Source organism: Elephas maximus, chromosome 13 (genome assembly GCF_024166365.1).
Source record: "Elephas maximus indicus isolate mEleMax1 chromosome 13, mEleMax1 primary haplotype, whole genome shotgun sequence".
Classification (NCBI taxonomy): Eukaryota; Metazoa; Chordata; class Mammalia; order Proboscidea; family Elephantidae; genus Elephas; species Elephas maximus.
The window spans coordinates 53546283-53561126 of record NC_064831.1 but is presented as its reverse complement, the minus strand read 5'-3'; the positions used below and the strand labels follow the sequence as shown (position 1 = coordinate 53561126).

General features: G+C 46.9%; 1 protein-coding gene across 2 annotated transcripts in view; it reads left to right on the top strand.

Annotated features, from left to right (window-relative positions):
- The window catches only part of CA12 (carbonic anhydrase 12), a 63741-nt gene extending 50948 nt beyond the window's left edge, over positions 1-12793 (top strand). Inside the window, exons 9-11 of one of the 2 annotated variants that reach the window (XM_049905987.1) lie at positions 9464-9490; positions 10383-10470; positions 11257-12793. In XM_049905987.1, the coding sequence (XP_049761944.1) occupies positions 9464-9490; positions 10383-10470; positions 11257-11329 (188 nt within the window). In that variant the 3' untranslated portion in view covers positions 11330-12793. The remainder of the gene's footprint in view (positions 1-9463; positions 9491-10382; positions 10471-11256) is intronic. The other variant, XM_049905988.1, reaches the window with a different exon arrangement.
- The last annotated feature ends 2051 nt before the right edge of the window (positions 12794-14844 follow it).

Below are 14844 nucleotides of genomic sequence, written 5' to 3'. Positions count from 1 at the left end.
GCAAGGAAGTTTCCTGAATACAGTTGAATGCTTCGAAGGCCAGAGTAGCAGGGACAGAGGTCTGGGGACCATGGTTTCAGGGGACACCTACGTCAATTGGCATAACAAAATGTATTAAGAAAACATTCTGCATCCCACTTTGTGAGTGGCATCTGGGGCCTGAAAACGCTAGCAAGTGGCCATCTAAGATGCATCAATTGGCCTCAACCCACCTGGAGCAAAGGAGAATGAAGAACACCAAAGACACAAAGTAAATATGAGCCCAAGAGACAGAGCCACATAAGCCAGAGACTACATCAGCCTGAGACCAGAAGAACTAGACAGTGCCCAGCTACAACCGATGACTGCCCTGACAGGGAACACAACAGAGAATCCCTGATGGAGCAGGAGAACAGTGGGATGTAGACCTCAAATTCTCATAAGAAGACCAGACTTAATTGGTCTGAGACTAGAGGGATCCCAGAGGTCATGGTCCCCAGACTTTCTGTTAGCCCAAGACTGAAACCATTCCCAAAGCCAACTCTTCAGACAGGGATTGAACTGCACTATAAGAAAGAAAATGATACTAGTGAGGAGTGAGCTTCTTGGCTCAAGTAGACACATGTGACTATGTTGGCAGCTCCTGTCTGGAGGAGAGAAGAGAAGGCAGAGGGGGACAGGAACTGGTTGAATGGACATGGGGAATACAGGGTGGAAAGGACGAGTGTGCTGTCTCATTAGAGAGAGAGCAGCTAGGAGTACATAGCAAGGCGTATATAAATTTTTACACGAGAGACTGACTTGCTTTGTAAACTTTCACTTAAAGTACAATAAAGGTCAGCAGTTCGAATATACCAGCCGCTCCTTGGAAATCCTGTGGGGCAGTTCTACTCTATCCTATAGGGTTGGTATGAATTGGAATCAACTCCACAGCAACGGGTATGGGTTTCTTTTTTATATAGTCAGTAGAAGGAGCCCTGGTGATGCAACAGTTAAGCACTCGGCTACTAACTGAAAGGTTGGCAGTTCAAACCCACCCAGCTTCTCCAGGGGAGAAAGACTTGGCAATCTGCTCCCGTAAAGATTACAGCCTAGAAAACCCTATGGTGCAGTTCTACTTTGTCACGTGGGGTCACTATGAGTCAAAATCAACTCAACAGCACCCAACAACAACATAGTCAGGAGACTCAAGTTCAAGCCCTGGCTTTGTCTTCTTCTGGCTGTGTGATGTGGGCCAATCACATCCCTTCTTTGGCCTTGGTTTCCTCAGCCACAACGAGGGGGTTGGACCAGGTCATCTAATACCCTTTTGGTGCTGCTGTGTTGTGATTCTAAGTGGACACTAACAACTGCCAACCCTGGCTTTACATTGCAGGGACATGGTTTGAGGACAGTTACAGAGGATCGGAAGAAACCGGGCAGGAACTTGAGTCTGACATGCAGAAGGAATCCCCACTTGTAGCGATGGGGATAATTAGCCATCTTCTTAGACCTGCTGAGGTCTAAGTTGCTGCTTGTAGCAGAGCGCTTCAGTAGACCCCTTAGTCTGGCTGAGGGAGCTTGGGGGGCCTCTAAGCACTAAGCTGTAAGCTCAAAGACTGACTCCTGGCTTAGGATATCAAGATCAAAGCCCAAATGCAGCTTTGCCGCTGCCCCCTCCCCACACACAGCTCCCCAGAGCTGTGACTTCCGAGAGCCCGAGCTGGGCCCCGCTCTCCTTGGTGAGAGGATCCCTGGCAGTCCAAGGCAAATCTGTTCATTTGGAGGCTGATTATAGAAACTTGGCCACACTTCCCAAAGACATAGGCAGCAAAGGGGTTCTTTCCCAAGGAGAAGGCAGCCTCAAGAGAGCAAAGCCCCAAAGGCCATCCTCCCAGGGGTGCTGCATTCAGGTGGGCCCTCCCACACTCAGCTTGGAGTGGCCTCAGGCTGTAACATACCATTTAGGGTTTATGGTGCCAGCCTGCATGTCAGTATGAGCCTTGAGCAGTTTGGACACAATTATTTGGTAGACTCTTCCACTAAGGCATGATTGTAATCAGGGTCTGATTTATTCAGGGTTTTCTCTGGACGTTAACAAGAACTACAGAGTCAGAAAATTCTGCCAGGAGCAAAGTCATGTTCAGAAAATCCTTTTTGAGGGAAAGTATGTGGACTTTGGAAGGAAGATCTAAGGTTTAACCAAATTGGGGCAATTGGGACTGAATCATTTAACCTGAGCCTGCTATGTACCTAGACTGTGATAGGTTCTGAGGGTTAGAGAAGGAGTATAGGACCTGGTTTCTGTTCTCAAGGGGTTAACAGTCTAGCTACAACTTGGCCCAAGGGCAGGGCTTCTCAGCCTCAGCAGTATTGATTGACATTTTGAGCAAGATAATTCTTTGTTGTGGGGCTGTCTTATGCATTGTAGAATGTTTAGCAGCATCCCTGGCTTCTACCCACTAGATGCCAGTAACATCCCTCTGGTGGGGGCAACCCAAAATATCTTCACACATTGCCAAATGTCTCCTGATTGAGACTCGCTACCCTAGGAGTTGTACAGTAACTGTCCTAGACCCTGAATTGAGGGTGTTTTGTTGTTGTTGTTGTTTAAACTCTTATCATAGGATTCTAGAAGTGTTATATCACATTTCCTGGTCTTTATTCTGTTATGGGATGACATTTTCAGTCCCATAATAGTTATCCTGAAACAGTAAGGTGGAAGTTACTAACGTAGAACAAACAAACCCAAGGGAATCCTTGTTCCTCATCTTCCTTTAGAATCTAAGTGATTTTCTTTTTAATATAACTGTGTAGATTGAAGGCTAAGAGAAGTGAGATGAGAGAGAATTACCAGGGTCTCTATGAGTCGGAATCGACTCGATGGCACTGGTACTGGGTACAGAGACGAGAAGCCCACGAATCCCTTTATTAGGGGACCAGATGCCTCTGAAGCAGCATCTTTCTTCAGAATGCCTCATTCACTCCCTTTTGTACCAACTTTTTCTTTCTTGTATGTTGTGTTTCTCTTCGCCTTTGGTTAAAATATCCACTCTTCATGAAAAGGTAGAAGTCATGCCAGGCACTTTTTTCAGCTCTTAAAAAGTGCCTCTTCCAAGTGGTGCAAAGGGAAGTCTTGATTTATATTTTGGAAACGAGATTCACTATCCTCAAAGTGGGATTCTGGCAAGGGGGTCATCTGCTGGGACCAGTCCAGACTTCCTTAGGAAGTCAGATGCCCTGTGTGAGGAAAGGAGAAAGAGGGCAGAGGCAGCTGCACAGTCCACAGGGGCCAAGGCTTAGAACTTTGACTTGATCCTCGGTTTCTTTGAGTTGACCTCTTCTTGGCCAATGACGTCAACCAACACTGGGTCTGGTTGGTGATGTGTAATAAGGCAAGCAGGCATCCAACCTGAATGGTCATATTACCCAGCCCTGTTTTCAACATGTCAGGATGATGGAAACTTGAGGGACAGAAGGAAGCCAAACAGTTTCTATAATCATGTCTTTAGTGGGCTTGCTCTGAGCCACTGCACGTCGCCTGGCACAGAGCCCAGAGGCAGCTGAGGCACACATAGACAGGAGTGCTGGACGGTAGAGGAGCAGGGTTCTCACCAATGGCAAATCTGTGGAGTGGCACAATTAAAATCTGCTTGACCCTGAATGACCTGGATAGTTTTATAAAACTTAAACAAAAATCTTCCAAAGGTAAGATGGCTAATTATCTAATCATTTTATACTGGATTGTATGCTTTGTGGTTATTGACCTTGTGTTTCTAAAAGTTCCTATTTATAAATAAAAACTATCAGATGGAAGTGTAGCATCAATTCTTCCAAAGGACTGACCAGAGGAGTTCCCACCGTTTAGTACCTAGGCCTGGACACACGGGACTGAAGAGTGAGAACCAATCGTCAAATGTGCTAAGAACCAACGCCCTAGTTCCTTCATCTAAGCTAATTCAATGAATCGTGTTTCCTGCACATTCCCCAGGTTAGGCATTATGGGGGCAGGAAGCCCCATCCTGGATGGTCATCTTGCTCCCAACGAGCCTTAGCACAGAGCAGAGCAGTGCAGGAAGGACAGCTGGGAAAAGTGGTTGGGCAGAAAGCTGGAACTGCCTTTATGCTTTGGGCCCAGCTGATCTTTCCAGCATCATCTCCTTGCAGCATCCATCCGTGCCTTCTAGGGCCCCTGCCACGCCAAACCACAGGGCCTCCCTTAACATAGCAGGGGCGTTCAAGGCATTTGTACACACGATGCACCTTTGGGATGCCTTTCCACCTCTTCCACCTGGAAAATTCTTTCAAGACCCCACTCTAATCCTCTCCTCTCTGAAGTCTCCCTGATCGCCCTTAAGGTGGCTTCCATCCTTCTTTAGTGCTGCAGAACATCTTGTTCATCCCTCTTGTGGTACTTTTCAGTTTGAAAAAAATGTATATATTACACACACACACCACACACAGCACACACACACACACACACACACACACACACTGCAAGCCTCTTAAGGACAGGGATGGTTGACCTTGTCTTCATTTTTGACGCCTGGCATTGTGCCTGGTGCTCATTACAGGCTTGTTGGAAGAATGTAACCCACCCACCTCTCCTGCCTCTCCCCTGCAGGGTCTTGTCTGCAGAATAATTTGAACCTAAGCCTGGCCAGTAGTCAAATTTTAGTTTGCTTAAGTCGTATTTTGCTTTGTTATCAATTTGCCAACAAATCAATCACTCCACCTGTTTAAGAAAAATTAAAGATTAGAACATAGCTGTCAAGCTTTGACGGTCTAGGAGGGAGTTGTCTAGAGAGGCCATCCCGCTTTCAGATTGCTGTTCTGGCCCCAGTCCTAGCCACACGCCACCATTACCTTCAGCACAGACAGGTTTGGTCATCGGAGGGAATTTGGAATACTCGGCACCCAGAGCTGACATTATAACCCATGCCAACTGCACTTAGATTTAGGCCCTCGGAGCAGTAGGCTTTCTGTTCTGGGCCTGCATTCCTGCAATCTGGAAGGCAAAGCCCTCAGTCCCTGTAACAGTTGAATGAAACCAGTTGCCTTATGCAATCTGCTGGTACCTTTCTGGAAGAGTCCTTTGTAGAAATAGTTCTTTGTTGGGTTGCATAGTATTAATAAGGGAAAACTCCCCAGTTAAATACGTCCTCCAAAGGCGGGAATGCTGTGTGGTTGTTGAAGGCATCTCCCTTGCTTTCTTTCCAAAGCATCATCCAAAGAGAGAACTAGAATTTCAGTTACTTAGCTCTGCAACTTATTAAGCACGGCAATAGGAGTTTTTACCGCCTTAAGCTGGTTTTTGGGTGGGAAGTTGGATTTTATGTAAACTATCAACCCCCTTGATAAACCTAATCTTTCCTGGCCTCTTTTACAAAACTGGAGACTGCTCGAGACCTATATAAGGCCCCTGGGTGGCTCAAATGATTTGTACTTACCTACTAACTAAAAGGTTGGAATTCAAACCCACCCAGCAACACTATGAAAGAAGGGCCTGGCAATCTGCTTCCATAAAGATTGTTTTTTGGTGCCGTCAAGTCAGTTCCAGCTCACAGCGACCCCATGTACAACAGAACAAAACACTGCCCGGTCCTGTGCCATCCTCACAATCTTTACTGTGTTTGAGCCTACTGTTGCAGCCACTGTGTCAGCCCATCTTGTTGAGGGTCTTCCTCTTTTCTGCTGACCCTCTACCAAGCATGATGTTCCTGGTCTCTCCTGATAACATGTCCAAAATACATGAGATGAAGTCTCTCCATCCTTGCTTCCAAGGAGCACTCTGGTTGTACTTCTTCCAAGACAGATTTGTTTGTTCTTCTGGCAGTCCAGGGTATATTCAATATTCTTTGCCAACACCGTAATTCAAAGGCATCAATTCTTCTTCAGTAAAGAAAACGTTATGGATCAGTTCTACTCTGTAATGCATGGGGTTGCCATGAGTCAAGAGAGAGCTACATATGTTATGTCTTATCACTATATAACATGCCAGCCACAAAAACAGTCCATACTTGAATGCTTTGAAAGGAAAAGGATGGTGTTCCACATCAAACAGAATCACAAATAGATCTAGAGAATACGAGACCTTCGTTCTAGGAACCACAAGCTGTGCAAGCAAGGTGCTTGTTCATCCTGCTGGACCGGTCTGTGTTTACACTTGAGGCTTCAGGAGACCTCAAAAGCAGTTAACCAGCGTCCCGTGGTCCAGCAAAATGGCAGTGGAAGATGCAGCTCTTGCCGCCTTGGAGCCAGCCCAGAACAGGTAGCAACGCCTTTGAGGCAGGTGGCTCACCCACCTCCTCCAGCTGTCTGTACCTTCCTGAAGGAGGCCTGTGCCAATGGATTCTTCTGTATCTGTGTGATTTCCTTCTCTGTGTCGTATTGTCCGATCTCTGCTCTCCCTGACACGTGACCCGAGCACTGTATGGTGACCAAGAAACTCTCCCACGTCTCTCCTTCTGTTGAGTTGTCAGCCAGTGGCTCTCATGGGCGACCTCTATGAACCAGCGTGTCTCTGTCTCTCCTGCCTGCCTCGTTGTTCTTCAGTGAGAACTGCCTGTCTTATTCCTCATTTGGAAACCGACCATTTCTAATTTGAATCTGAAAATAAGTTTCTCTGGCTGTGCCCTCTCCCTGCATCATCTCTGATGCCTGCTCTTCACTGTCCCAGAAGCTGGGTCCTCATCTGTGAAGCTCTGCTGCCATGCAGGCTTTGGCTTCTCCCTCTGGGCTGTAGTTCCTCAGTGTCCAGCCTTTGCTTCTCCCTGTAGTTAGCAAATGCTTTGGCATCTGCCTCGATGGGCCCAGGCCCTGTGGACTTGGTCTACCTCTGCAGAGAAGCCCCACTTCCTTGATGGTTGGTTGGTGCTGTCTCTGCCGAGAGGGGACAGTCTTCCTGCCCTGAGCTTCATGAGTTTTTAGAATATTAGATGACACCTTTACTGTCAGTCCTCTTCCTTAGTGGCTAACACTTTTTGCTTGCTCAAAGTTGCTTCGTTTTGTTGCACTGAAGCCTTTTCTCAATAGCATCTGTCCCAGTCTCTGGGGCTTTCCTTGTCTCCATGGCTTCTTGGTCTCATTTTATTGTCTCCAGGGAGAGGCAGTTTAGATGCTTACAAGTCATCATTTAGGAGCAAGAAGTCCGGGTGAGAGCAATGGATTAAATAGGTAGTCCCCTGGCTTATGAAGTATTTGAGTTACAGTGAACTTCACTTACAACCATCTTTTTTTTTTTTTACATCTTATCATTAGTAATATATACTACATATAACACTGCAGCTAGTAATTTGCTGATGTTATTCTCAGATGTTCACTCACAGATGTTCAATGATATGATTTACTGTTCAAAACATTGCCATATCATAGGCTGTGAAAACTAAAAAAAAAAAAGAGGTATTCAACTTACGTCAGAATCGACTTACGATGGAATGGAACCCCATTGTAAATTGGGGACTGCCTGAATGTGATTGTTTTTAGGGCCAATTATAGCTCAAAACACTGCACAGTGAAGCAGAGAGCAGACCCTCTAGATGAGCCACAAGGCTGGGTCCTGCGCCCTTGAGAAATGTCCCTTCTCTGGGGGCCTTGCTTTCCACAGACTTCACTGAGCTCCCTAAGACCACAGCGTGAAGGACCCTTTCTCCATCCACGGATCGGGCTGCTCCGCTCTTTGGGGCTGTCTGGCTCTCAGGATGTTTGAGGTGACTTTGAAAAGGACGACTTTAGAAACCCCGCCAAGTGGTGAGGCCCACTGGTCACAGCCTCATGTGGTGAGAATTGGTTTGGCACCACAATGTCTGGAGCTTCAGGAACAGTGAATAAAAGTATATTTCATCGAAGGGCTTGGAAAAGAAACCATAACTTTTTTTTTTTTTAAGATCCTGAGGACGAAGGCCTCTGGATACCTTAAAAAAAATCATAATTATGCTGTGCAGAACCCCAGAGGGAACAGAGTGTGTGCTGTACAAATACTTGATGCTCTCCCCAGGTGGGGACTCATGTCCTCAGCATCTGCCCAAGCCACAGACTGGTCCTTGTGTTTAGCTTATGAGAAGGGGTCTGGACTATGAATCTGACCAGGGAAACCACTCTTTCTGCCACTTGGGAGGCTGGTGGCAGATGAGAGCAGGACGAACAGGCCACCCTGGCCTTTGTGCCCGGCTCTTCATATCTACTGTACTCATCCTCACGACAGCCTGGGGCCACCTGGGCAAGCCAGCCCAGGGCCTCCCATGGCCTAGCCTTGGACCACTGAGGCTTCACAGGCTGAATCTGAAATTGCAGAAGAGGACAGTAGGAAAAGGATGCAGGGCTGATGGCTCTCGGGGGATCAGCCAGACTCTGGTCACAGGACAAGAGAAGGGGGATGATCAAAGCCTCACCCTACAGCCTCAGGCCTGTTCCCAGGGGTGTTGAGTACTCTGAGGATGAAGTCCCTGGTTCTCTGCTGGCATCTCACAGTTGGCCAGTGTTCTCCCAGGGTCTCAGTCACCTCACAGGCTCTATGGGTGGCGGACTTTCCTGCGTTTTGGGCTGGGCGGCCACCATCTGCACAACTCTGGCTTCCAGTGTGATTTAGAAAAAGCACCTCCTCCTGCACATACTAGAAGTTTCATTGAGACCAGAGGATATGTGTGTTTTAAACAGAGACTCTTTAGACAGAGGGCCTGTTTGGGAGAATGGGGAAGAGGTCTGAGAACCTGGAAGAAGCTTCAAGGCTGGGCTCCTCTGTCTCACTCAAAAAAAAAAAAAAGATGAACTCATACATGACTCTCCCCAGGGGAGGTCCCTAGTGGGCCAACTGTGGGCCTTCGCCTTACACAGCCGGCCACTATTTCAGCACCACTGAGGACTCGGCACTGGGGTTTTGGGAGGACTCTTCACTCACCTCCTTCATCCTAATGGAAGCTCACTGGAAGAAGCCATAATCCTCAATTGTCTGGTTCTGTGTAGCAGAGAAGGGAGGCTGGTATGGAGGAGGAATTTCTCGAGTTTGTCCAGGAATCCTGAAGCAAAAATAGAACTGAACCATGAAGACAAGACTGGATACAGGAGGGCTGGGGATGGGGGAGTCTGGTGGCAGGTTCCAGCTGGGCTCCACCAGCCCCACCCAGCCAGAGCCTGGCAGATTCCTTTCTTATGAAGAGGGGCAGATACCAGAAAGGTCAATAGTAACCTACTCAAGTAAACTCTGATTCTTCTCACCTCCTTCTTTGGCCACGTTGTGTTAAAAACTAAAGTCTTGCCCTACCAAAGAGACTGTCGTGATAGAGGAGCACCAGCAGGAGGGAATCAAGGTATGACTCCCTAGGCAGGCAGTTCTCTCTACCCCATCAGGCAATCACCTGAGCCAAGGGTTAACTATCCCTGAAGGTTTGCATAACCCCGGTACCTCCAACCAACCAAAGGTAGAGCTTTGCTCAATGTACTGGTCAAATCCAGCACAGTTTGACTCTGGGTTAATTCCTCTCTTTTCTTTCCTCCTTGGAAATGCAAGACCTTACCTACACAGGACTGAGTATGGGTATGTGGCTGGCCAGCCGGCCGTGCATGCTGCAGCTGGGTGATCGCTGTGATTCTGGGTGTGATCTGGGCCTGTGACCCTTCCAGCCCACCCTCTCTGCTTCTCTGTGCTGTTGCTCCAGCTCCTGACACCCTCCTTGCTATGGGTCTTACTATCAATTTACTCTTTGATTCAAAGATGAACTGCCAATCAAATGCTTTCCTAATGAAAGACCTAATCACACTATAGCATGGGCACATTGAGGGAGCCTATCCAAGACCTTATGTTGGCCATACTGGGAGGCCATTGCCTAAAAATGCACCTGAGCCCAGTGCGGGCCCAGCTGGGGGACCAGCTGTGGACCTTGACGATGGGGTACTGGTTGTTTGGAACTGCTTCAGATTGTGCAATAGAGTTTGGGGGCAAAGCTAATAAAGAGGCATCTAATGGGCCTTAAATCCAGCAAGCTATGACAAAGTAAGTTCTCATTCTGTAGCCCAGGGTTCCTCACAGTGTGGTTCATGGACCACCTGCATCAGCATCACCTGGAGGTGTTTGGTTAAAATGCAGACTCCCAGGGCCCCCCCACCAAACAGATTGACTCAAAGTCTCTGAGGGCTGGGCTCAGAAAGTCTACATTTTAAACAAGCTCTTTAGATGATCCTTGTGCAAGTTTGAGGACCCCTGTTGGAGAATTACCCTAATTTGCAAGTGGCCCCTCTAAGCACTCCAGGCATGTCCTGCTAAGCCAAAGACCAGGATCCCAGAGTCTGAGAACAGAGCTGGGGAAATAGCACCTTTCTGTGGATGATCGGGCACTGCCACTTGATTTTACACCCGTGTGCTGTGGGAGGGGACGATGGGCAAGAGAAGATGGTGATGTAATGTGGTGTGTCCACTGCCTCTTCACCAGGCATCATCCTTTCTGTGGCCCTGGCCAGCGTTCTTGGCATCTGTATTGTCCTGGGAGTGTCCATTTGGCTTTTCAGAAGGAAGAAGAGGTGAGCTTTTTTTGATTTGGAATGGGCGTGGGTGGCTTATATGTCCATGAGGATTTGTCTGCCTGAGAAGGCAGCCTTTAAGCCTACAGAGTGAAGGCCCCTATCTCAACGGGGCCAACATTTACCCTGGCAGTGCTGTTCCCAAAACACCGGTGCCCAGGCCTCTGTTGCACGAGATGCTAGTTGTTCAAGGGTCACTGTGCAAAGACTTGGAAGTATGTGCACAGCCTTGCTGCCACTGCCAATTAGCTGTATGACCTTGACCAAGTCTCTTGATTTGGGTAATGTCCCATTTTCTTAAACACAATTAGTCTGTCGTCTTACTAAGATTTACATCTGGTTTTTCTTTTATGAATCCAAAAAGGAAAATGAGGAAAACCTGATCTCTCACTCAGATTAGCTATTGATGCCCTTTGCCCATGTTTTTATTGTCATGCTTAGTTTTTCCCAAAGCCTAATTAATTATTCCTGGCATGAAAGAAAAAGTCACCAGGAACCCTATTATGGATTCAAAAGTTTCAAGAATGGGATGATGAGACCTTTTTCACAACACAGGTCTGGAATTGTCAGGTGTTAAAAGAGAATAGTTGGGAAATGAATAGGTTCTGTTTTGGTTAGTCCCTTACTGGGGGGCATTCTCTCCCAAGACCAACAGAATTGGGGGAAGGTCCCCAAGAGAGGAATCTGACTTCTAAATCGCATCTTATTCCATCGCTGAGTCAGGCTGCTCCCTGGCTCTCTCTTGCCTCTTTGACTAACAAGACTTCTGTGTTCTTGTCCCAATAGCAAAAAAGATGACAGCAACAAGGGAGTCATTTACAAACCAGCCATCAAGACGGAGACGGAGGCCCATGCCTGAGGTCCCTGGCATTCCCAGGCACGCCCATGGAAGGACCTTGCTTTGGATGCTACATACTTTGGCTCTATGGACACTTGAAATACCTGAGGGGGCTCTCAACATGCAAGCAGCTCAGACACTCGAGGCCTCTAACTGGGAGCCCCAACACCCTGGTGCCAGGGCCAACCACGGCGTGATCAGGAGGCAGGAACTCTGAGCTATTTGCCACATCTGTGTGGGAATCATTGAGTGGTCTGTATTCTGGGGTCACAGACCAAGCCTCCTGCTGGTGGGCTCTTACTGGCTGGAAAACACATTCATCTGGATGTCCACTCCAGTGTGACTGCCATTGTCCTGGAAATTCTGCTTTTGCTGTGAAAGCCTTCAGAACAGAATGTACACTTTCTGCTTCAGTTTTGCTTTGGAAACTGCTTCTTTCCTTAGGGGAGGGGTTGTCTCCCTCTGATTTCTTCTGCTCTGACAAAACCTTTAGCCTGACCTCACAACAGGGGGAGGAGGAGTGCGGGGCGGGGCTGAACTGCTACAAGGGTCAAGTGGTGAGAGGCAAGAAGACCAGAGCTATACTTTGTAATATACTAGGGACATTTTCAAAGTCCTTTGGGTCAGAAGCACTGACTAGGCCCTACAGAAAGGCTGTTTCAAGTTCCATTTCTTAGTGGGAAGGGAAGGGAGTCAGAGAGAAAGAGAAAATACATGTGGGCTGGGAGACGCTCACTTTGCAACCAGAATTTCTATTGAAGTCATTTACCAGCCACAATTGGGGAAGGTCAGAATATGAAGCCGAAACCCAACCCCTTCTGTCAGTGGGCCAGCTGTGTTTTGTATTCTATAGATTTTATTTTTAAAAAGTAGGCTGTTCCTTGAAAATGTATTGCTGCTTTCACCCCTCTAAAATAGAAGTGAGTTCTGAGATGACCCAAATGGCTTTGGAATCTAGAGGAAATAAGCAGAAGCAGAATGATTGTAGAGCTTTGTCTCTTTTGCCCCAATTCCACTTCCACCCACCTCTGTAGGGAGAGGAGAAGAAGGAGGCACGGGCTGAGGCAGGGCACGGGAAGGTCTGGCTTCTTTGGTCCTTCCTTTGCCTCTCGCTACTGGGGGATCCCAAGTATCTTTGTTCTATTTCTTTAGTATTAGCTGGTAAAAATGGTAAGAACCTACACCTATTTCTTTCACAGCCATTCTAGAATTTCGCTGTATTATTGACGCTATTAATCCCATTTCAAGCTCAGACCCAAATTCCTCTCCCCATCACCTAAACTCTCTGTAGGCTTCCTGACCGGACCTCAGGAGTAACTCCGCTGGGGGAGCTGTGGTCCACAGCAATCCCTGTCCCTGTGCCTCAGACCGGAGGCTACTGTGATGACGGTCCATTCAGCACTTCTGTATTTATTGTAAGAATGATTGTAATGCAGACATATAGTGTAAATATGAGAAATTCTAAATAAAATGTTTTTCACATCAGACTGATTTTTTTTATTTTTATAATTTTTATTGTGCTTTAAGTGAAAGTTTACAAATCAAGTCAGTCTCTCACACAATAACTTACATACACCTTGCTACATACTCCCAATTACTCTCCCCCAAAGAGACAGCCTGCTCTCTCCCTCCACTCTCTCGTTTTGTGTCCATTTCGCCAGCTTCTAACCTCCTCTACCCTCTCATCTCCCGTCCAGGCAGGATATGCCAACATAGACTCAAGTGTCCACCTGATCCAAGAAGCTCACTCCTCACCAGCATCCCTCTCCAACCCATTGTCCAGTCCAATCCATGTCTGAAGAGTTGGCTTCGGGAATGGTTCCTGTCCTGGGCCAGCAGAAGGTCTGGGGGCCATGACCACCAGGGTCCTTCCAGTCTCAGTCAGACCATTAAGTCTAGTCTTTTTATGAGAATTTGGGGTCTACATCCTATCCCACTGCTCTCCTGCTCCCTCAGGGGTTCTCTGTTCTCTTCCCTGTCAGGGCAGTCATAGATTATAGCCGGGCACCATCTAGCTCTTCTGGTCTCAAGATGATGTAGTCTCTGGTTCACGTGGCCCTTTCTGTCTCTTGGGCTCCTAATCACCTTGTGTCCTTGGTGTTCTTCATTCTCCTTTGATCCAGGTGGGTTGAGACCAATTGATTCATCTTAGATGGCTGCTTGCTAGCGTTTAAGACCCCAGATGCCACTCTTCAAAGTGGAATGCAGAATGTTCTTAACAGATTTTATTATGCCGATTGACTTAGATGTCCCCTGAAACCATGTTCCCCAAACCCCTGCCCCTGCTACACTGGCCTTCGAAGCATTCAATTTATTCAGGAAACTTCTTTGCTTTTTGTTTAGTCCAGTTGTGCTGACCTCCCCTGTACTGTGTATTGTCTTTCCCTTCACCTAAAGTAGTTCTTATCTACTATCTAATTAGTGAATACTCCTCTCCCACCCTCCCTCCCTCCCCCCTCTTGTAACCACAAAAGAATGTTTTCTTCTCAGTTTAAACTATTTCTCAAGTTCTTATAATAGTGGTCTTATACAGTATTTGTCCTTTTGCAACTGACTAATTTCACTCAGCATAATGTCTTCCAGGTTCCTCCATGTTATGAAATGTTTCACAGATTCCTGTTCTTTATCGATGCGTAATATTCCATTCTGTGAATATACCATAATCTATTTATCCATTCATCCCTAGATGGGCACCTTGGTTGCTTCCATCTTTTTGCTATTGTAAACAGTGCTGCAATAAACACGGGTGTACATATATCTGTTCGTGTAAAGGCTCTTACTTCTCTAGGATATATTCTGAAGAGTGGGATTGCTGGATCGTACAGTAGTTCTATTTCTAGCTTTTTAAGGAAGCCCCAAATTGATTTCCAAAGTGGTTGTGCCATTTTACATTCCCAACAGCAGTGTATAAGTGTTCCAATCTATCCACAGCCTCTCCAACATTTATTATTTTGTGTTTTTTGGATTCATGCCAGCCTTGTTGGAGTTAGATGAAATCTCATTGTAGTTTTGATCTGCATTTCTCTAATGGCTAATGATCGTGAACATTTCCTCATGTATCTGTTAGCTACCTGAATGTCTTCTTTAGTGAAGCGTCCAGACTGATTTTTGGGAGGTAAAGTTAAAGCCTTTATTGGCAAAGCACTCACTCTGAAGTGACCTGTCTATGGTGTTAGGTCACTAATCACAATGAATGAAGAGTTCGCCAACAGCTAATGTCATTCACGCCAAGGTCTCAGAACCTGCCTTCAAAGGAAAATACATTGATGTACTTAAGATGCCTGGGTGCCACTGGACTAAACCAAAAACTAATAAGTTTCCTAAACACAACCAAACACTTGGAGGGACAGTGCAGCAGGGGTGGAAGTCTGGGGACCATGGTTTCAGGGGACATATAGGTCAACTGGCATAACAAAGTTTATTAAGAAAATGTTCTGCATCCCACTTTGGCAAGTGACTTCTGGGGTCTCAAAAGCTAGATGCATCAATTGGTCCCAACCCACCTGGAGCAAAGGAGAATGAAGACCACCAAAGAC